General features: G+C 47.9%; 1 protein-coding gene across 9 annotated transcripts in view; it reads left to right on the top strand.

Moving 5' to 3' along the window:
• The window catches only part of CDCA2 (cell division cycle associated 2), a 231577-nt gene that overhangs the window by 85538 nt on the left and 122039 nt on the right, over positions 1-24000 (top strand). For 7 of the 9 annotated variants that reach the window (XM_063931858.1, XM_063931857.1, XM_063931859.1 and 4 more), the window contains one exon: positions 10343-10858. In XM_063931858.1, the coding sequence (XP_063787928.1) occupies positions 10354-10858 (505 nt within the window). In that variant the 5' untranslated portion in view covers positions 10343-10353. The remainder of the gene's footprint in view (positions 1-10342; positions 10859-24000) is intronic. The other 2 variants (XM_063931860.1, XM_063931855.1) reach the window with 2 other exon arrangements.

Here is a 24000-nt window from a genome sequence, read left to right as displayed (position 1 = left end):
AGGTACCAGACACAGCTGTTCAAACCCTGTCTGACCCTTCGTACCATACAAAGAGGGATTCCCAAGTCCGTGAACAAGTCACATTAAACAAACTTACAGTTATTACTAAGGGGAACATTATCTATAAAACATGCTATATGGATTTATTATCTAACGATTGAGTCGCCCGCTAGACGCACACAAACTCTACCGTAAATGCACATACCACGCGCTCGAGCGCATGGCCGAGGCGCCATCACGCGGCTGCGAGTATCCGCACGCACGGGAGAGAATGTGCACGTGCAGCAGGCACGCGCATGAGGTGAATATATGGCAACGTGCAGCGTGATATTTTTCTGACTTTGACAGTATTTTATATGGATAAGGCGGAATTGAGGACTCGTTCCCAATTCCTTCCTAAGGTGGTATCAGTTTTTTCATGTGAACCAACCTATTGTGGTGCCTGCGGCTACTTGGGACTTGGAGGATTCCAAGTTACTGGACGTAGTCAGGGCCCTGAAATGTATATGTTTCCAGGACGGCTGGAGTCAGGAAAACTGACTCGCTATTTATCCTGTATGCACCCAACAAGCTGGGTGCTCCTGCTTCTAAGCAGACTATTGCTCGCTGGATCTGTAGCACGATTCAACTTGCACATTCTGCGGCTGGACTGCCGCACCCTAAATCTGTAAAAGCCCATTCCACGAGGAAAGTGGGCTCTTCTTGGGCGGCTGCCCGAGGGGTCTCGGCTTTACAACTTTGCCGAGCTGTTACTTGGTCGGGTTCAAACATTTTTGCAAGAGTCTACAAGTTTGATACCCTGGCTGAGGAGGACCTAGAGTTTGCTCATTCGGTGCTGCAGAGTCATCCGCACTCTCCCGCCCGTTTGGGAGCTTTGGTATAATCCCCATGGTCCTTACGGAGTCCCAGCATCCACTTAGGACGTCAGAGAAAATAAGATTTTACTCACCGGTAAATCTATTTCTCGTAGTCCGTAGTGGATGCTGGGCGCCCATCCCAAGTGCGGATTGTCTGCAATACTTGTTTATAGTTATTGCCTAACTAAAGGGTTATTGTTGAGCCATCTGTTGAGAGGCTCAGTTATATTTCATACTGTTAACTGGGTATAGTATCACGAGTTATACGGTGTGGCTGGTATGAGTCTTACCCGGGATTCAAAATCCTTCCTTATTGTGTCAGCTCTTCCGGGCACAGTATCCTAACTGAGGTCTGGAGTAAGGTCATAGTGGGAGGAGCCAGTGCACACCAGGTAGTCCTAAAGCTTTCTTTAGTTGTGCCCAGTCTCCTGCGGAGCCGCTATTCCCCATGGTCCTTACGGAGTCCCAGCATCCACTACGGACTACGAGAAATAGATTTACCGGTGAGTAAAATCTTATTATCTCTTGCTCCCAATAGAGTGGATAGAGGTCTGTCTGGTCAGTGTACATATATATATAGTTTTAGACGGGTGTGGAAAAAATGCTACAAAGTAAGGATGCTATAAAAAATGTGAAGTGTTAATAATGCAAAGTGAATGAACAGAAGAAAGATCTAAATTAATCCAATATTTGGTGTGACCACCCTTTCCCTTCAAAACAGCATCAATTCTTCTAAGCACGCAGTTTTTGATGGAACTGGCCAGTGAGATTGTTCAAAGCATCTTGGAGAACTGACCACAGATCTTCTGTGGATGTAGGTTTGCTCAAATCCTTCTGTCTCCATGTGATCCCAGACAGACTCGATGATGTTGATATCAGGGTTCTGTCTGGGCCATATCACTTTAGGGCGGTGTTCCACTTAAACCATTTCAGTCCATTTAAATAGATACAAACAAGAGGACACTCACCAAAGCCATAAACAGCTAGTAGGTTATGTAATCTTCACGGTCAAGTCACAAACAGTAAGTCGTCATTTGATCATATTCAGATTTTTGTCAAGACACCATCATAAGTATTATGGTCCCAACACACTTGTCGACCCGCCGACGAGCTTCCCAATGGCCAATACGGCGGCGGGCGACCTGGCGGTGGGGGGAGGTGACGGGGGGAATGAAGTTTCTTCACTCCCTCCGTCACCCCGCTCCATAACAGTGCATGCTAATATAGACGAGATTGTCCATTTTGGCCTGCATGCATAAACGACGGGGCACCAACGATGAACGTGCGCGGGGCCGCACATCGTTCATCGTTGGTTCCTACACACTGAACGATATGAACGAGTTCTTGTTCATTAATGAACGAGAACGTTCATATCGTTCAGTGTTATCTGCCAGTGTGTAGGTCCCATAAGGAGGAAGCAACCACAGAGCACCATAAGTACCTGGGACCTAAGGGCAGATATTTATACCTAGGGCAGTTGAGCTACTGACACACCCACTGCTCCAGCCACTTCCATCCACATCAAAAACCGGAAGCGGGTGCAAAACAATATACGTAATCATTCTCTAAGGACCTACTCTTCACATAGCATACAAGAAGTGGCGTTTTAGCTGAGGAGTACATTTGGAAACCAAGTTAATGAGAATTTAGTTGAAAAACCACTTAAATGGAGCAAGGTCTGCCGGATCGGAGGTAACATGCGTTCCACACCTGTGGAATGCATAACTTGAGGTGAAGTTCCGCTGTGCTATATCCGCTCCATAGAACTCCAGCAGGGGCTCAGGCACAGATCAGACCAGCACACAATTCAAATGCAAAAAATGTGTTTTGTATTTATGAAGTATAAATTTAGCACAGCGGTACATGATAAAGTCCCAGCGTATCATACATTACATGCTCATAGAGAAAGAACAAGTGTAGCAGAGTCAGCTCATCCCTTACAGTTGTTTCGGTCTCCAACTGTCATCAGGGGAGAGTCACATAGATAGTGCTCACAGTGCTGTTATTTCTCTAACGTCCTAGTGGATGCTGGGGACTCCGTAAGGACAATGGGGAATAGACGGGCTCCGCAGGAGACAGGGCACTTTAAGAAAGAATTAGGAATACTGGTGTGCACTGGCTCCTCCCTCTATGTCCCTCCTCCAGACCTCAGTTTGAATCTGTGCCCGGACGAGCTGGGTGCACTTTAGTGAGCTCTCCTGAGCTTGCTGAATAGAAAGTATTTTGTTAGTATTTTTTTGTTTTCAGAGAGGTCTGCTGGCAACAGACTCTCTGCTACGTGGGACTGAGGGGAGAGAAGCAGCCGTACTCACTGTGGATAGGTCATGCTTCTTAGGCTACTGGACACCATTAGCTCCAGAGGGATCAAACACAGGAACGCACCCTTGGTCGTCCGATCCCAGAGCCGCGCCGCCGTCCCCCTCGCAGAGCCAGAAGCCGGCGTGAGAAGCAAGAAGACTTCAAAAACGGCGGCAGAAGACTCCAGTCTTCACATGAGGTAGCACACAGCACTGCAGCTGTGCGCCATTGCTCCCACATTAAACCCACATACTCCGGTCACTGCAGGGTGCAGGGGGGGGGGGCGCCCTGGGCAGCAATTAGAGACCTCTTGGCAAAGTGGGCATATATACAGTTGGGCACTGTATATATGCATGAGCCCCCGCCATTATTTTACACAAAATCGCGGGACAGAAGCCCGCCGCTGAGGGGGCGGGGATTCTTCCTCAGTACTCACCAGCGCCATTTTCTCTCCACAGCTTCGCTGAGAGGAAGCTCCCCAGGGTCTCCGCTGCAAATTCACGGTAGAAAGAGGGTAAAAAGAGAGGGGGGCACATAAATTTAGCGCAAAATCAGTATATACAGCAGCTACTGGGTTAACACTAAGTTACTGTGTGATTCCTGGGTCATATAGCGCTGGGGTGTGTGCTGGCATACTCTCTCTCTCTGTCTCTCCAAAAGGCCTTGTGGGGGAACTGTCTTCAAAAAGAGCATCCCCTGTATGTGTGTGGTGTGTCGGTACGCTTGTGTCGACATGTTTGACGAGGAAGGCTATGAGGAAGCAGATCGGGAGCTAATGAATGTGGGGTCGCCGCCGACGGCGCCGACACCTGATTGGATGGGTATGTGGAAGGTTTTAAATGATAATGTTAATTCCTTACATAAAAGGTTGGATAAAGCTGAAACCTTAAGACAGTCGAGGTTGCAGCCCATGCCTGATCCTATGTCGCAGAGGCCGTCAGGGTCTCAGAAGCGCCCACTATCCCAAATTGTTGACCCTGATATCGACACGAATTCTGACTCCAGTGTCTATGGCGATGATGCAAAGTTGCAGCCTAAAATGGCTAGAGCCATCCGCTACATGATTATAGCAATGAAGGATGTGTTGCACATCTCAGAGGAAAACCCTGTCCCTGACAAGAGGGTTTATATGTTTGGGGAAAAAAAGGCAAGAAGTGACTTTTCCCCCTTCACATGAGTTAAATGAGTTATGTGAAAAAGCTTGGAATTCTCCCGATAGGAAAGTGCAGATTTCCAAACGGTTACTTATGGCGTATCCTTTCCCGCCAACGGACAGGTTACGCTGGGAATTCTCCCCTAGGGTAGACAAAGCTTTGACACGCTTATCTAAGAAGGTGGCCCTGCCGTCACAGGATACGGCCACCCTAAAAGATCCTGCGGATAGAAAGCAGGAAGGTATCCTGAAGTCCGTTTATACACATTCAGGTACCCTACTGAGGCCGGCAATTGCGTCGGCCTGGATGTGTAGTGCTGTTGCAGCATGGACAGATACTCTGTCTGAGGAACTTGATACCTTGGACAAGGATACTATATTACTGACCCTGGGGCATATAAAAGACGCTGTCCTATATATGCGGGATGCCCAGAGAGACATTTGCCTACTGGGCTCTAGAATAAATGCAATGTCAATTTCTGCCAGAAGGGTCCTGTGGACTCAGCAATGGACTGGTGATGCCGACTCAAAAAAGCACATGGAGGTTTTACCTTATAAGGGTGAGGAATTGTTTGGGGATGGTCTCTCGGACCTAGTTTCCACAGCTACAGCTGGGAAGTCAAATTTTTTGCCATATATTCCCTCACAACCTAAGAAAGCACCGTATTACCAAATGCAGTCCTTTCGATCACAAAGAGGCAAGAAAGTCCGAGGTGCGTCTTTTCTTGCCAGAGGCAGGGGTAGAGGAAAGAAGCTGCACAATACAGCTAGTTCCCAGGAACAGAAGTCCTCCCCGGCTTCCACTAAATCCACCGCATGACGCTGGGGCTCCACAGGTGGAGCCAGGAGCGGTGGGGGTGCGTCTCCAAAATTTCAGCCACCAGTGGGTTCGCTCACAGGTGGATCCCTGGGCTATACAGATTGTGTCTCAGGGATACAAGCTGGAATTCGAAGTGATGCCCCCTCACCATTACCTCAAATCGGCCCTGCCAGCTTCCCCCATAGAAAGGGAAGTAGTGTTAGCGGCAATTCACAAATTATATCTCCAGCAGGTGTTGGTACAGGTTCCCCTCCCTCAACAGGGAAGGGGTTACTATTCCACAATGTTTGTGGTTCCGAAACCGGACGGTTCGGTCAGACCCATATTGAATTTAAAATCCCTGAACATTTACCTGAAAAGGTTCAAGATGGAATCGCTCAGGGCGGTCATTGCAAGCCTGGAAGAGGGGGATTTTATGGTGTCTCTAGACATAAAGGATGCTTACCTGCATGTCCCAATTTATCCACCTCATCAGGAGTACCTCAGATTTGTGGTACAGGACTGTCATTACCAATTCCAGACGTTGCAGTTTGGTCTGTCCACGGCACCGAGAATATTTACCAAGGTAATGGCAGAAATGATGGTGCTTCTGCGAAAGCAAGGAGTTACAATTATCCCATACTTGGACGATCTCCTAATAAAGGCGAGGTCCAGAGAGCAGTTGCTGATCAGCGTAGCACACTCTCGGGAGGTGTTACAACAGCACGGCTGGATTCTGAATATTCCAAAGTCGCAGCTGATTCCTACGACGAGACTGCCCTTCCTGGGCATGATTCTGGACACAGACCAGAAGAAGGTGTTTCTCCCGGAGGAGAAGGCCCAGGAGCTCGTGACTCTGGTCAGAGACCTGTAAAAACCAAAACAGGTGTCGGTGCATCAATGCACGCGAGTCCTGGGAAAGATGGTGGCGTCATACGAAGCCATTCCCGTCGGCAGGTTCCATGCGAGGACTTTTCAGTGGGATCTGTTGGACAAGTGGTCCGGATCGCATCTTCCGATGCATCGGCTGATCACCCTATCCCCCAGGGCCAGCGTGTCTCTTCTGTGGTGGCTGCAGAGTGCTCACCTTCTCGAGGGTCGCAGGTCCTGGTGACCATGGATGCAAGCCTCTGAGGGTGGGGGGCAGTCACTCAGATAAGAAACTTCCAGGGGCTGTGGTCAAGTCAGGAGACTTGTCTGCACATCAATATCCTGGAACTAAGGGCCATATACAGCGCCCTGAGTCAAGCGGAGCCTCTGCTTCGCAACCAACCGGTGCTGATTCAGTCAGACAACATCACCGCAGTGGCTCATGTAAACCGCCAGGACGGCACGAGAAGCAGGGTGGCGATGGCGGAAGCCACCAGAATTCTTCGCTGGGCGGAGAATCACGTGCAAGCACTAACAGCAGTGTTCATTCCGGGAGTGGACAACTGGGAAGCAGACTTCCTCAGCAGGCACGACCTCCACCCGGGAGAGTGGGGACTTCATCAAGAAGTCTTCACACAGATTACAAATCGATGGGAACTGCCACAGGTGGACATGATGGCATCCCGCCTCAACAAAAAGCTACAAAGGTATTGCGCCAGGTCAAGAGACCCTCAGGCGATAGCTGTGGACGCACTAGTGACACCGTGGGTGTTCCAGTCGGTTTATGTGTTTCCTCCTATTCCTCTCATACCCAAGGTGCTGAGAATCGTAAAAAAAAGAGGAGTGAGAACAATACTCATTGTTCCGGATTGGCCAAGAAGGACTTGGTATCCGGAACTGCAAGAAATGCTCACAGAGAACCCATGGCCTCTGCCTCTCAGACAGGATCTGTTGCAACAGGGGCCCTGTCTGTTCCAAGACTTACCGCGGCTGCGTTTGACGGCATGGCGGTTGAACGCCGGATCCTAGCGGAGAGAGGCATTCCGGATGAGGTTATTTCTACGCTGATAAAGGCTAGGAAGGACGTGACAGCAAAACATTATCACCGTATATGGCGAAAATATGTTGCTTGGTGTGAGGCCAGGAAGGCCCCTACAGAGGAATTCCAGCTGGGCCGTTTCCTTCACTTCCTACAGTCGGGAGTGACTATGGGCTTAAAATTAGGGTCCATTAAGGTCCAGATTTCGGCCCTATCCATTTTCTTTCAAAAGGAACTGGCTTCTCTTCCTGAAGTTCAGACGTTTGTAAAGGGAGTGCTGCATATTCAGCCCCCGTTTGTGCCTCCAGTGGCACCTTGGGATCTTAACGTGGTGTTGAGTTTCCTGAAATCTCACTGGTTTGAGCTACTTAAGACCGTGGACTTAAAATATCTCGCGTGGAAAGTGGTCATGCTATTGGCCTTAGCTTCGGCTAGGCGTGTGTCAGAATTGGCGGCTTTATCATGTAAAAGCCCCTATCTGGTTTTCCATATGGACAGGGCAGAATTACGGACTCGTCCGCAATTTCTGCCGAAGGTGGTGTCATCTTTTCATTTGAACCAACCTATTGTGGTGCCTGCGGCTACTCGTGACTTGGAGGATTCCAAGTTACTAGATGTAGTCAGGGCTTTGAAGATTTATGTAGCCAGAACGGCTGGAGCCAGGAAAACTGAGTCGCTGTTTATCCTGTATGCATCCAACAAGCTGGGTGCTCCTGCTTCTAAGCAAACTATTGCTCGCTGGATCTGTAACACGATTCAGCAGGCTCATTCTGCGGCTGGATTGCCGCATCCAAAATCAGTAAAAGCCCATTCCACAAGGAAGGTGGGCTCTTCTTGGGCGGCTGCCCGAGGGGTCTCGGCATTACAGCTTTGCCGAGCAGCTACTTGGTCGGGTTCAAACACTTTTGCAAAATTCTACAAGTTTGATACCCTGGCTGAGGAGGACCTTGTATTTGCTCATTCGGTGCTGCAGAGTCATCTGCACTCTCCCGCCCGTTTGGGAGCTTTGGTATAATCCCCATGGTCCTTACGGAGTCCCCAGCATCCACTAGGACGTTACAGAAAATAAGATTTTACTCACCGGTAAATCTATTTCTCGTAGTCCGTAGTGGATGCTGGGCGCCCGTCCCAAGTGCGGACTTCTTCTGCAATACTTGTATATAGTTATTGCTTAAATAAGGGTTATGTTATGGTTGCATCAGGTTTATCTGGTGCTCTGTTCTTGTTCATACTGTTAACTGGGTAAGTTTATCACGAGTTATACGGTGTTATTGGTGTGGCTGGTATGAGTCTTACCCTGGATTCCAAAATCCTTTCCTTGTACTGTCAGCTCTTCCGGGCACAGTTTCCTTAACTGAGGTCTGGAGGAGGGACATAGAGGGAGAAGCCAGTGCACACCAGTATCCCTAATTCTTTCTTAAAGTGCCCTGTCTCCTGCGGAGCCCGTCTATTCCCCATGGTCCTTACGGAGTCCCCAGCATCCACTACGGACTACGAGAAATAGATTTACCAGTTAGTAAAATCTTATTTTAACCTATGTGCATTTAGCACAATCATGCTCACCTGTCCAATTGCCGCGCCGCTATCCTCTCTCCTCCGGCCCAGTATCACACGTGCAGGACGCCATGGAGCACAGGCCGCCGATGATTACGTCATCCCGGAAGTGATGTCTACGGCGCCCCCGTCTCCAGGCAACCGCACCTAGCTTCCTGGTTACCGAGCTCAAAGTGTCATAGCGGCTTGGCAACCAAATATGCACGTTACAACATACATAAAAACATAGTAAGACATAAGAACCTTCATAATAACAAAATCATGTGATCAAAACCCCCAGGGGGTTAACGTTTCAACCATAGATTATATCCTAGAGGAACGCTGTCAGTGTAAATTCTTCATTAAGTCCCTCAGGAGCCATGGACTTCAATAGGTGGGATCAGTACGTAATCCCGCTGGACGGGATCCCGGCGGTCGAAATACCGACGCCGGAATCCCGACCACACAATCCCGACAGGGGTGGCGAGCGGAACGCAGCCCCTTGCGGGCTCGCTTCGCTCTCCATGCTGCTGGCGCGGTGCCTCGCTACGCTCGGCACACTATTATATTCTCCCTCTATGGGTGTCGTGGACACCCACGGAGGGAGAATATGTCGGGATTGTGGCGGTCGGGATTCCGGCGTCGGTATTTCGACCGCCGGGATCCCGTCCAGCGGGATGTTGACCGCATCCCCAATAGGTATATCCAGCGGCATTCCTGTCGCAGTAAAAGTTTGTGCCTGTCACCACCTTTCCGCAGTGGTGGTATGTGATTTATCGGCATAAATAGAAAGTCCTTCAGTGCATGTCCTTGTTGAACAAAATGCCTGGCCACCGGGGGGGGGTTGTAGTCTCCAGTTTAAGTCCTGCTTTTTTAATGGATCACTGATGCATAGCCACTCTGTCTTTCACCATGCGGATCGTTTTGCCCACATATAGTTTGCGGCAGGGGCATATGATCACATACTTTACAAATCGAGTTTCACAATTAATTCTGTGCCTCAATTGATATTTATTCCCAAGAGTGGGATGCACAAACGTATCTCCCATGTGCATAAATCTACAGTTGACACAACTGCCACACTTGAATGCTCCATTTTGCTAGCCCAACCACTTGTTACTCGCTGGTATTCTCGTGCTAATGTCTGAACTGGAGATCCTTCCTTTCAAATTCTTGCTCTGTTTGTAGCAAAGCAAAGGAGTGTTACCACAAAACTTGCTCATAGTGGGATCTGTTGTTACAATATGCCAATGACGCAATATGGCTTTCCTCACATACCCTGACGAGATCGAGAACGTGCTGGCAAACACAAGTCGTTCCATTTCATTATCTCTGGCGCGTGGTTTTAAAAGCTCTTCACGATCACATTTCATGCATCTTTCAACCGCCATTTGTACTTCATTGCGATCGTAGCCACGTTCAATAAATTTGTGTGCCATTGTGTCAAGAGCCCCTGGATGAGCTGACTCTGCTACACTTGTTCTTTCTCTATGAGCATGTAATGTATGATACGCTGGGCCTTTATCATGTACCGCTGTGCTGAATTTATACTTCATAAATACAAACAACGTTTTCTGCATTTGAATTGTGTGCTGGTCTGATCCGTGCCTGAGCCCCTGCTGGAGTTCTATGGAGCGGATGGATATATATCATTACTCGACCGTGCACCTACTATAGGACTCTTTTGGTGATGTGCGACCTTTTATATTAAAATATATATATATAAATTTATTATTTATTAAAGTTTTTATCAATTTGTATATATTTACTGAATATTTGTTCTTGTGTTGTAGGTGAACGGGTAATGGCCACTAGGAAAGTCCTGCAAGAGATCCCCGTCTTGGTTCCAGAGGATGAGCAGCAATCATTTCAGGTAGTAACAGAAGAGGAGACACCTGCTTTGTATAACAAGCAGATCTCTCCAGACCGGCTGCATGACAAATACATCAGCAATGACGAATCCAAAGAAAATATCGCTCCGGCTGAGTTTGAAAATATTACTCAGGAGGAGAAGCGTGAAGTGACTGTGCCAGGGAAGACCAGCATCAGCAATGTATGTGATGCATCGACTGATATTACTGACCCGTGTGCATCAGCTGCTCTAGGAAACCATTCTGTGGTTTCTGTGTCTTTGCAGCAAGAAAGTGACGCTACTACTGGAATCGCAGCTGGAGATGGCACTTTCCTCACACCCAGGAGAGACAGTGAGATGTCCGATCAGCTGGAAGCCTGTACTACACCAATAGATTTCTCTATAGTCACTGTGGATGACCTGGGGATATCTAGTGAAAGCCTTCTAAAGTATGCAGGTAATTTGCTGCAAATGTGATCACACCTGTGTGTTCTGGTTCCTGCAAATGAAACATTGTAATTGGCTCCTATGGAATCCTGCCAAATACAATCTGTGCAATTTGTCCACCCACACGTTGGAGACACCCTATGATAGCAGGTGGATACATTTGGGAGCTAGAGACTTCTGTCTGTAATAATATCGGAATAATAATAATAGCCATAAGAGTGAGTGCCCATTGCTAAGATCTGTTACAATACAGACGGTCATATAGAATGTAGATGTTATGCTGTTTATAGGAAGAGATTGTCTGCAGATGTCACACAGTATGGCTAGTCTTGATTTGTTTAATCTGATCAGTATCTGTGTTTAGCGACACTTCCGTGGGCCCCCCCTACGTTCACTACAACACACCTGTCAGGGCTCCAACACTTGGTGACTATGGAAATAAAGTTTATCCCTTCCAGAGAACATGTAATCTTACTGCAGAGAATATGCCGGATGTAGAAATGCATCTAAAGTTTGTCTGGCTTTTTATCTGTAATGTGCCGTTCAGCTGATCCCCCAGGGGTCCCATACTGCTCTCCAGTGTGTTTCCTATGGGGATGCGGTTATAAAACCTCTAGTCGGTATCCTGACTAGCGGCACAATACCGCCGCCGGAATCCCGACGCCACAGGCTTTTCTCCCTCTATGGGAGTCCACGACACCCATAGAGGGAGACTATAACCAGTGGCGGGCCACCGTGCCTGCAGCGTGGGCTTTCTAGCTCTCGCCCTGCTGCCAGCATACCGGTGGCCGGAATGCCGCTGTCTGTATACTGATGGCCAGCATCCCGACCGCCGGTTTTTCATACTGATCCCTTCCTATGTACTTGCTTTGGTTGTTTGGTAGAACTAGGCTTAGGTTTTGTGGATGTTGTGGTTTTGGCTCTGGTGAGGAGTTTTTATTTTTATTAGCTATGAGTGAATCTAAGAGCTCATATTTGTTTCCTTACCTGTCCTGTGCTGATTTGAACCTAAGCTCCTCGTGAATGCTGTGAGTTCAACCTTTGCTACTAGACTAAAGGTGCAAACACACGGTCAGATATTGTCGTCTATGCCCGATTTTGACTATGCGAATTCCCTTGAACTCCCCCAGAGCCCAGAAGCACTGATATTGTCTATATACACATGGTGCGATTTTGGCTATGCCATGCTTTGTACTAAATAGTCAAGATTGACTTGCCTGCACAGTCTATTACCGACCCCGTGGGGCCGCGCATCAGTATCGCAAGCTGTACACGCGGTGCAATCTGCATTAACTAAGATTATATCGCACCATGTGTACGCACTTTTTGTACTTACTAAAGGTCGATTTTAATTTTTTAACAATTTTACATCAATCTTAATTGCTGTTCGGCTTCCAGGGTTAAAGCACACATTTTTCTCTGACGTCCTAGTGGATGCTGGGAACTCCGTAAGGACCATGGGGAATAGCGGCTCCGCAGGAGACTGGGCACAAAAAGTAAAAGCTTTAGACTAGCTGGTGTGCACTGGCTCCTCCCCCTATGACCCTCCTCCAAGCCTCAGTTAGATTTTTGTGCCCGAACGAGAAGGGTGCAAGCTAGGTGGCTCTCCTGAGCTGCTTAGAAGTAAAAGTTTAAATAGGTTTTTTATTTTCAGTGAGTCCTGCTGGCAACAGGCTCACTGCATCGTGGGACTAAGGGGAGAAGAAGCGAACTCACCTGACTGCAGAGTGGATTGGGCTTCTTGGCTACTGGACATTAGCTCCAGAGGGACGATCACAGGTTCAGCCTGGATGGGTCCCAGAGCCGCGCCGCCGGCCCCCTTACAGAGCCAGAAGAGCGAAGAGGTCCGGAGAAAGCGGCGGCAGAAGACGTTCCTGTCTTCAAATAAGGTAGCGCACAGCACTGCAGCTGTGCGCCATTGCTCTCAGCACACTTCACACTCCGGTCACTGAGGGTGCAGGGCGCTGGGGGGGAGCGCCCTGAGACGCAATAAAAACGATTTAAAAACCTTATATGGCTAAAAAAAAATGCATCACATATAGCTCCTGGGCTATATGGATGCATTTATCCCCTGCCAGTTTCCTGAAAAAAGCGGGAGAAAAGGCCGCCGTGAAGGGGGCGGAGCCTTTCTCCTCAGCACACAAGCGCCATTTTCTTTCACAGCTCCGCTGGAAGGACGGCTCCCTGACTCTCCCCTGCAGTCCTGCACTACAGAAACAGGGTAAAACAGAGAGGGGGGCACTATTGGCAGCTAATATATAAATACAGCAGCTATAACAGGGAGTAACACTTATATAAGGTTATCCCTGTATATATATAGCGCTCTGGTGTGTGCTGGCAAACTCTCCCTCTGTCTCCCCAAAGGGCTAGTGGGGTCCTGTCCTCTATCAGAGCATTCCCTGTGTGTGTGCTGGGTGTCGGTACGATTGTGTCGACATGTATGAGGAGGAAAATGATGTGGAAGCAGAGCAATTGCCTGTGTTAGTGATGTCACCCCCTAGGGAGTCGACACCTGACTGGATGGTAGTAATTAAAGAATTACGTGACAATGTCAGCACTTTGCATGAGACAGCCGACAAATCAATTAGTGCCTGTTCAGGCGTCTCAGACACCGTCAGGGGCGCTAAAACGCACGTTACCTCAGATGGTCGACACAGACCCTGACACGGATACTGAATCCAGTGTCGACGGTGACGAGACAAACGTAATGTCCAGTAGGGCCACACGTTACATGATCACGGCAATGAAGGAGGCATTGAACATTTCTGACACTACAAGTACCACAAAAAAGGGTATTATGTGGGGTGTGAAAAAACTACCAGTGGTTTTTCCTGAGTCAGATGAATTAAATGAGGTGTGTGATAAAGCGTGGGTTTCCCCCGATAAAAAACTGCTGATTTCTAATAAATTATTGGCACTATACCCTTTCCCGCCAGAGGTTAGGGCACGTTGGGAAACACCCCCTAGGGTAGATAAGGCGCTCACACGCTTATCAAAACAAGTGGCGTTACCGTCTCCTGATACGGCCGCTCTCAAGGAACCAGCTGATAGAAGGCTGGAAAATATCTTAAAAGGTATATACACACATACCGGTGTTATACTGCGACCAGCGATCGCCTCAGCCTGGATGTGCAGCGCTGGAGTGGCTTGGTCGGATTCCCTGACTGAAAATATTGATACCCTGGATAGGGACAGTATATTATTAACTATAGAGCATTTAAAGGATGCATTACTATATATGCGAGATGCACAGAGGGATATTTGCACCCTGGCATCTAGAGTAAGTGCGATGTCCATTTCTGCCAGAAGAACGTTATGGACGCGACAGTGGTCAGGTGATGCGGATTCCAAACGACATATGGAAGTATTGCCGTATAAAGGGGAGGAGTTATTTGGGGTCGGTCTATCGGACCTGGTGGCCACAGCAACGGCTGGAAAATCCACCTTTTTACCCCAGGTCACCTCTCAGCAGAAAAAGACACCATCTTTTCAAACCCAGTCTTTTCGTCCCTATAAGGGCAAGAGGGAAAAAGGCCGCTCGTTCCTGCCCCGGGGCAGAGGAAGGGGAAAAAGACTGCACCATGCAGCCTCTTCCCAGGAGCAGAAGCCCTCCCCCGCTTCTGCCAAGTCCTCAGCATGACGCTGGGGCTCTGCAAGCAGACTCGGGCACGGTGTGGGGCTGTCTCAAGAATTTCAGCGCGCAGTGGGCTCACTCGCAAGTGGACCCCTGGATCCTGCAGGTAGTATCACAGGGGTACAAATTGGAATTCGAGACGTCTCCCCCTCGCCGGTTCCTGAAGTCTGCTCTACCAACGTCTCCCTCCGACAGGGAGGCAGTATTGGAAGCTATTCACAAGCTGTATTCCCAGCAGGTGATAATCAAGGTACCCTTCCTACAACAGGGAAAGGGGTATTATTCCACGCTGTTTGTGGTACCGAAGCCGGACGGCTCGGTGAGACCAATTTTTTAAATCTAAAATCTTTGAACACTTACATAAAAAGGTTCAAATTCAAGATGGAGTCACTCAGAGCAGTGATAGCGAACCTGGAAGAAGGGGACTATATGGTATCTCTAGACATCAAGGATGCTTATCTCCATGTCCCAATCTTCCCTTCTCACCAAGGGTACCTCAGGTTTGTGATACAAAACTGTCATTATCAGTTTCAGACGCTGCCGTTTGGATTGTCCACGGCACCACGGGTCTTTACCAAGGTAATGGCCGAAATGATGATTCTTCTTCGAAGAAAAGGCGTATTAATTATCCCTTACTTGGACGATCTCCTGATAAGGGCAAGGTCCAGGGAACAGTTAGAGGTCGGAGTAGCACTATCTCAGGTAGTGCTACGTCAGCACGGGTGGATTCTAAATATCCCAAAATCACAGCTGATTCCGACAACACGTCTACTGTTCCTAGGGATGATTCTGGACACAGTCCAGAAAAAGGTGTTTCTCCCAGAGGAGAAGGCCAGGGAGTTAACCGAGCTAGTCAGGAACCTCCTAAAACCAGGACAAGTGTCAGTGCATCAGTGCACGAGAGTCCTGGGAAAAATGGTGGCTTCTTACGAAGCGATTCCATTCGGAAGATTCCATGCAAGAACTTTTCAGTGGGATCTGCTGGACAAATGGTCCGGATCGCATCTTCAGATGCATCAGCGGATAACCCTATCTCCAAGGACAAGGGTATCTCTCCTGTGGTGGTTACAGAAGGCTCCTCTTCTAGAGGGCCGCAGATTCGGCATTCAGGATTGGATGCTGGTAACCACGGATGCCAGCCTGAGAGGCTGGGGAGCAGTCACACAGGGAAGAAATTTCCAGGGCTTGTGGTCAAGCATGGAAACGTCTCTTCACATAAATATCCTAGAGCTAAGGGCCATTTACAATGCCCTAAGTCAAGATAGGCCTCTGCTTCAGGGTCAACCGGTATTGATCCAGTCGGACAACATCACGGCTGTCGCCCACGTAAACAGACAGGGCGGCACAAGAAGCAGGAGGGCAATGGCAGAAGCTGCAAGGATTCTCCGCTGGGCGGCAAATCATGTGATAGCACTGTCAGCAGTGTTCATTCCGGGAGTGGACAACTGGGAAGCAGACTTCCTCAGCAGACACGACCTCCACCCGGGGGAGTGGGGACTTCATCCAGAAGTCTTCCAAGTGATTGTAAACCGTTGGGAAAAACCAAAGGTGGACATGATGGCGTCCCGTCTCAACAAGAAACTGGACAGATATTGCGCCAGGTCAAGGGACCCTCAGGCAATAGCGGTGGACGCTCTGGTAACTCCGTGGGTGTTCCAGTCGGTATATGTGTTCCCTCCTCTTCCTCTCATACCAAAAGTACTGAGAATCATAAGAAGGAGAGGAGTAAGAACGATACTCGTGGCTCCGGATTGGCCAAGAAGAACTTTGTACCCGGAGCTGCAAGAGATGCTCACGGAGGACCCGTGGCCTCTACCTCTAAGGAAGGACCTACTCCAGCAGGGACCTTGTCTGTTCCAAGACTTACCGCGGCTGCGTTTGACGGCATGGCGGTTGAACGCCGGATCCTGAAGGAAAAAGGCATTCCAGATGAAGTCATCCCTACCCTGATCAAGGCCAGGAAGGATGTAACTGCAAAACATTATTATCGCATTTGGCGAAAATATGTTGCGTGGTGTGAGGCCAAGAAGGCCCCTACGGAGGAATTTCAACTGGGTCGTTTCCTACATTTCCTGCAAGCAGGATTGTCTATGGGCCTAAAATTAGGATCCATTAAGGTTCAAATTTCGGCCCTGTCGATCTTCTTCCAGAAAGAACTGGCTTCAGTGCCTGAAGTTCAGACGTTTGTCAAAGGGGTACTGCATATACAGCCTCCTTTTGTGCCTCCAGTGGCACCTTGGGATCTCAATGTAGTTTTAGGGTTCCTAAAATCACATTGGTTTGAACCACTTGCCACAGTGGATTTGAAATATCTCACATGGAAAGTGGTAATGCTGTTGGCCCTGGCTTCAGCCAGGCGCGTATCAGAATTGGCGGCTTTATCCTGTAAAAGCCCTTACCTGATATTTCATTCGGATAGGGCGGAATTGAGGACTCGTCCTCAATTTCTCCCTAAGGTGGTTTCAGCGTTTCACATGAATCAACCTATTGTGGTACCTGTGGCTACTAGGGACTTGGAGGACTCCAAGTTGCTGGACGTAGTCAGGGCCCTGAAAATATATGTTTCCAGGACGGCTGGAGTCAGAAAATCTGACTCGCTGTTTATACTGTATGAACCCAACAAGCTGGGTGCTCCTGCTTCTAAGCAGACGATTGCTCGTTGGATTTGTAGTACAATTCAACTTGCACATTCTGTGGCAGGCCTGCCACAGCCAAAATCTGTAAAAGCCCATTCCACAAAAAAGGTGGGCTCATCTTGGGCGGCTGCCCGAGGGGTCTCGGCTTTACAACTTTGCCGAGCAGCTACTTGGTCAGGGGCAAACACGTTTGCTAAATTCTACAAATTTGATACCCTGGCTGAGGAGGACCTGGAGTTCTCTCATTCGGTGCTGCAGAGTCATCCGCACTCTCCCGCCCGTTTGGGAGCTTTGGTATAATCCCCATGGTCCTTACGGAGTTCCCAGCATCCACTAGGACGTCAGAGAAAATAAGAATTTACTTACCGATAATTCTATTTCTCATAGTCCGTAGTGGATGCTGGGCGCCCATCCCAAGTGCGGATTGTCTGCAATACTTGTATATAGTTATTGTTACAAACAAATCGGGTTGTTTATTGTTGGAAGCCATCTTTTCAGAGGCTCCTACGGTTATCATACTGTTAACTGGGTTCAGATCACGAGTTGTACGGTGTGATTGGTGTGGCTGGTATGAGTCTTACCCGGGATTCAAGATCCTTCCTTATTATGTACGCTCGTCCGGGCACAGTATCTTAACTGAGGCTTGGAGGAGGGTCATAGGGGGAGAAGCCAGTGCACACCAGCTAGTCTAAAGCTTTTACTTTTCGTGCCCAGTCTCCTGCGGAGCCGCTATTCCCCATGGTCCTTACGGAGTTCCCAGCATCCACTACGGACTATGAGAAATAGAATTATCGGTAAGTAAATTCTTATTTATTAACAGATGATTTTTTTTTATTTTTATATATATATATATATATATCAATTTTTAAATGTTAGTAAATGTGTATTGTAGCCCTGGAAGGGTATCCGGTCTATACTGTAGATCTACAATAAAAAGATCTATAGTCAAAGGGTCGTCCACTAATGGTAGACAGGCATTAGGTCGACATGCCAGAATGTTTTTTTGGTTTATTTTTACTTTTGCATACTTTACCATCCACTGGACTACAATTGGGAATAGTAACCTTGCCCGAAGAATGGCGAGCGAATTGGTACACTAATGGGGCTTGTTTGTGGCAGAAAAGTGACAAATCCCCCCCCCCCCCCCCCCCAAAATAAATAAATAAATTGTCGACCATTTCCATGTTCACCTTTTGACCATGTCAACCTTTTCTACTGTCTATTCCAGGTCGACATTTTGACCCTGTCGACCTAATGCATGTCGACCATTAGTCAAAATATTGACTGTAGACCTTTTTATTGTAGATGTAATAATCCACACACCCCTGGAGGCCCAACATCAATTAAAATTGACCTTTTAGTAAATGTACCACCTAGCCTTAATATGTTATGTTGGCAGAGATTTATGGTGTTTGACATCACCCATTCAGATACTGTGGTTTGGGGTGATTGCTGAATACTATATCTGTGTCCAATTTGGGACATGTGGATTGCCATATTAAACATTTTGTGATCAAGTAAGACGGCAATCCTTCGGGGAGTTAGTACTTCTCAGGCAAGCTTTGGGAGGAGATGTAGTGGCTGAGCTATGTGGGTAATCACTGTAACTCATTTACAGGAGGTAGGTGAAGTCCTGCCAAAAAGCATGCTATCTCTTAATGATAATAAGCTGGGTACACGTTGCAGTGATATGGTCCCGGACAATATGACGGCCATGTCTTGCTAGTAGAAGCACTGCCCTTGAAAATATTGGGCAAAACCACGACCCGAGATTAGAGATTTTACAACCCAACTCTTCTATCTATACATCTTATAAAAGAAAGTCTGGTTGTCTGATGGAGATAAACTCCGAAACCACTGAACTGATTGCGATGCAGTTTTCACCATTGTGTAGGTGATTTTTCCAGGCTGGTTTTAGGCTAAGTATCAAATCAACCGGTCGCCAGGGGGCTGTGGGCGGGGACTATATATAGAGTTGTGTTATTATACCAGAAATCCCACTTACATGATTGGACACACCAGATCACATGCATTTTCCCCAACGATCGCACACCTGTACTACTTCCAACTGTGCCCAAAAGCCCATCACAGAGCCATAGTTGTATCACTCCACAATACTAGCATCATTCACAGAGACACTACTGACTGCAGCCTCCCCTCCTCACTGACAGCGGACCTTCCCCGCCTTACTGACGCACATACACATTTCTGACAGAAAAAAAAAATGTCAACGTTCCTACATAACTCACAGGACCTGACACCAATCCTCACCAAAGATGACTGGTGCAATAATAATCTATTCAAAGAGCATGAATAGAACTTTTTTTCCTCCTATTCTGTATTGATTTCACCCTACATGTAGAACTATTTCGTAACAACAGGGACCCTTTTAAAAGATAGATATACAGCTTGAGTATCCCTTATCAAAAATGCTTGGGACCAGAAGTATTTTGGATATCGGATTTTTCCGTATTTTGGAATAATTGCATACCATAATGAGATATCATGACGATGGGACATAAGTCTAAGCACAAAATTGCTTTATGTTTCATATACACCTTATATATACAGCCTGAAGGTCTTATAATACAATATTTTTAATAACTTTGCGTATTAAACAAAGTTTGTGTACATTGAGCCATCAGAAAACAAAGGTTTCACTATCTCACTCAAAAAATTCCGTATTTCGGAATATTTGGATATGGGATACTCAACCTGTACTACTCTTTGGTTGAACACAGATGGCTGTCGGCATCACGTATTGTTGAGCTTGAATAAGAATCGCAGTGATTCCAAAAAGTTGCTTTTGGCACAATAAACACATTGGTTTATTGCATCTAATCTTGACTAATCATTATTAAGAATAATGGACTCTAGCATCTGGAATTTACATTTCTCTATCGTCCTAGTGGATGCTGGGGTTCCTGAAAGGACCATGGGGAATAGCGGCTCCGCAGGAGACAGGGCACAAAAGTAAAGCTTTCCGATCAGGTGGTGTGCACTGGCTCCTCCCCCTATGACCCTCCTCCAAGCCAGTTAGATTTTTGTGCCCGGCCGAGAAGGGTGCAATCTAGGTGGCTCTCCTAAAGAGCTGCTTAGAAAAGTTTAGCTTAGGTTTTTTATTTTTTTTTACAGTGAGTCCTGCTGGCAACAGGATCACTGCAACGAGGGACTTAGGGGAGAAGAAGTGAACTCACCTGCGTGCAGGATGGATTGGCTTCTTGGCTACTGGACATCAGCTCCAGAGGGACGATCACAGGTACAGCCTGGATGGTCACCGGAGCCTTGCCGCCGGCCCCCTTGCAGATGCTGAAGTAAGAAGAGGTCCTGAATCGGCGGCAGAAGACTCCTCAGTCTTCTAAAGGTAGCGCACAGCACTGCAGCTGTGCGCCATTTTCCTCTCAGCACACTTCACACGGCAGTCACTGAGGGTGCAGGGCGCTGGGAGGGGGGCGCCCTGGGAGGCAAATGAATACCTATTTTGGCAAAAAATACCTCACATATAGCCTCCGGAGGCTATATGGAGATATTTAACCCCTGCCAGAATCCGTTAAGAGCGGGAGACGAGGCCGCCGAAAAAGGGGCGGGGCCTATCTCCTCAGCACACAGCGCCATTTTCCCTCACAGAAAGGCTGGAGGGAAGGCTCCCAGGCTCTCCCCTGCACTGCACTACAGAAACAGGGTTAAAACAGAGAGGGGGGGCACTAAATTGGCGTTAGAAATATATAAAAAAGATGCTATAAGGGAAAACACTTATATAAGGTTGTCCCTATATAATTATAGCGTTTTTGGTGTGTGCTGGTAAACTCTCCCTCTGTCTCTCCAAAGGGCTAGTGGGTCCTGTCCTCTATCAGAGCATTCCCTGTGTGTGTGCTGTGTGTCGGTACGTGTGTGTCGACATGTATGAGGACGATGTTGGTGAGGAGGCGGAGCAATTGCCTGTAATGGTGATGTCACTCTCTAGGGAGTCGACACCGGAATGGATGGCTTATTTAGGAAATTACGTGATAATGTCAACACGCTGCAAGGTCGGTTGACGACATGAGACGGCCGACAAACAATTAGTACCGGTCCAGACGTCTCAAAAACACCGTCAGGGGTTTTAAAACGCCCGTTTACTTTAGTCGGTCGACACAGACACAGACAGGGACACTGAATCCAGTGTCGACGGTGAATAAACAAACGTATTCCTTATTAGGGCCACACGTTAAAGGCAATGAAGGAGGTGTTACATATTTCTGATACTACAAGTACCACAAAAGAGGGTATTATGTGGGATGTGAAAAAACTACCGTAGTTTTTCCTGAATCAGATAAATTAAATAAAGTGTGTGATGATGCGTGGGTTCCCCCCGATAGAAAATTATGGGCGGTATACCCTTTCCCGCCAGAAGTTAGGGCGCGTTGGGAAACACCCCTTAGGGTGGATAAGGCGCTCACACGCTTATCAAAACAAGTGGCGGTACCGTCTATAGATAGGGCCGTCCTCAAGGACCAGCTGACAGGAGGCTGGAAAAATATCATAAAAAGTATATACACACATACTGGTGTTATACTGCGACCAGCGATCGCCTCAGCCTGGATGTGCAGAGCTGAGGTGGCTTGGTCGGATTCCCTGACTAAAAATATTGATACCCTTGACAGGGACAGTATTTTATTGACTATAGAGCATTTAAAGGATGCATTTCTATATATGCGAGATGCACAGAGGGATATTTGCACTCTGGCATCAAGAGTAAATGCGATGTCCATATCTGCCAGAAGATGTTATGGACACGACAGTGGTCAGGTGATGCAGATTCCAAACGGCACAAAGGTGTATTGCCGTATAAAGGAAGAGGAGTTATTTGGGGTCGGTCCATCGGACCTGGTGGCCACGGCAACTGCTGGAAAATCCGCCGTTTTTACCCTAAGTCACATCTCTGCAGAAAAAGACACCGTCTTTTCAGCCTCAGTCCTTTCGTCCCTATAAGATCATATCTGCCCAGGGATAGAGGAAAGGGAAGAAGACTGCAGCAGGCAGCCCATTCCCAGGAACAGAAGCGTTCCACCGCTTCTGACAAGTTCTCAGCATGGCGCTGAGACCGTACAGGACCCCTGGATCCTACAAGTAGTATCCCAGGGGTACAGATTGGAATGTCGAGACGTTTCCCCTTCGCAGGCTCCTGAAGTCTGCTTTACCAAGGTCTCCCTCCGACAAGGAGGCAGTATGGGAAAAAATTCACAAGCTGTATTCCCAGCAGGTGATAATTAAATTACCCCTCCTACTACAAGAAAAGGGGTATTATTCCACACTATATTGTGGTACTGAAGCCAGAAGGCTAGGTGAGACTTATTCTAAAAAAAAAAAAAAAACATTTTTTGAACACTTACAAAGGTTCAAATCAAGATGGAGTCACTCAGAGCAGTGATAACGAACCAGGAAGAAGGGGACTATATAGTGTCCCGGGACATCAGGGATGCTTACCTTCTATGTCCCAAATTTGCCCTTCTCACTAAGGGTACCTCAGGTTCGTGGGGCAGAACTGTCACTATCAGTTTCAGACGCTGCCGTTTGGATTGTCCACGGCACCCCGGGTCTTTACCAAGGTAATGGCCGAAATGATGATTCTTCTTCGAAGAAAAGGCGTCTTAATTATCCCTTACTTGGACGATCTCCTGATAAGGGCATAGTCCAGGGAACAGTTGGAGGTCGGAGTAGCACTATCTCGGATACTGCTACAACAGCACGGGTGGATTCTAAATATTCCAAAATCGCAGCTGATCCCGACGACACGTCTGCTGTGCCTAGGGATGATTCTGGACACAGTCCAGAAAAAGGTGTTTCTCCCGGAAGAGAAAGCCAGGGAGTTATCCGAGCTAGTCAGGAACCTCCTAAAAACAGTGCATCATTGCACAAGGGTCCTGGTAAAAATGGTGGCTTCCTACGAAGCAATTCCATTCGGCAGATTTCACGCAAGAACTTTTCAGTGGGATCTGCTGGACAAATGGTCCGGATCGCATCTTCAGATGCATCAGCGGATAACCCTATATCCAAGGACAAGGGTGTCTCTCCTGTGGTGGTTATAGAGTGCTCATCTTCTAGAGGGCCGCAGATTCGGCATTCAGGATTGGATGCTGGTGACCACGGAGCCCAGCCCGAGAGGCTGGGGAGCAGTCACACAAGGAAAAAATTTCCAGGGAGTGTGATCAAGTCTGGAGACTTTTCTCCACATAAATATACTGGAGCTAAGGGTAAATTTATAATGCTCTAAGCTTAGCAAGACCTCTGCTTCAAGGTCAGCCGGTATTGATCCAGTGGGAAAAACATCACGGCAGTCGCCCACGTAAACAGACAGGGCGACACAAGAAGCAGGAGGGCAATGGCAAAAACTGCAAGGACTTTTCGCTGGGCGGAAAATCATGTGATAGCACTGTCAGCAGTGTTTCATCCCGGGAATGGAAACTGGGAAGCAGACTTCCTCAGCAGGCACGACCTCCACCCGGGAGAGTGGAAACTTCATCGGGAAGTTTTTTCCACATGATTGTAAACCGTTGGGAAATACCAAAGGTGGACATGATGGCGTCCCGTCTGAACAAAAAACGGGACAGGTATTGCGCCAGGTCAAGAGACCCTCAGGCAATAGCTGTGGACGTTCTGGTAACACCGTGGGTGTACCAGTCGGTGTATGTGTTCCCTCCTCTGCTTCTCATACCTAAGGTGCTGAGAATTATAAGACGTAGAGGAGTAAGAACTATACTCATGGCTCCGGATTGGCCAAGAAGGACTTGGTACCAGGAACTTCAAGAGATGCTTACAGAGGTCTTATGGCCTCTGCCGCTAAGAAGGGACTTGCTTCAGCAAGTACCAGGTCTGTTCCAAGACTTACCGCAGCTGCGTTTG

The sequence above is a fragment of the Pseudophryne corroboree genome, chromosome 6 (genome assembly GCF_028390025.1).
Source record: "Pseudophryne corroboree isolate aPseCor3 chromosome 6, aPseCor3.hap2, whole genome shotgun sequence".
Taxonomy (NCBI): Eukaryota; Metazoa; Chordata; class Amphibia; order Anura; family Myobatrachidae; genus Pseudophryne; species Pseudophryne corroboree.
The sequence above is the reverse complement of the archived record's forward strand: the minus strand, read 5'-3'. Positions and strand labels throughout refer to the sequence as shown.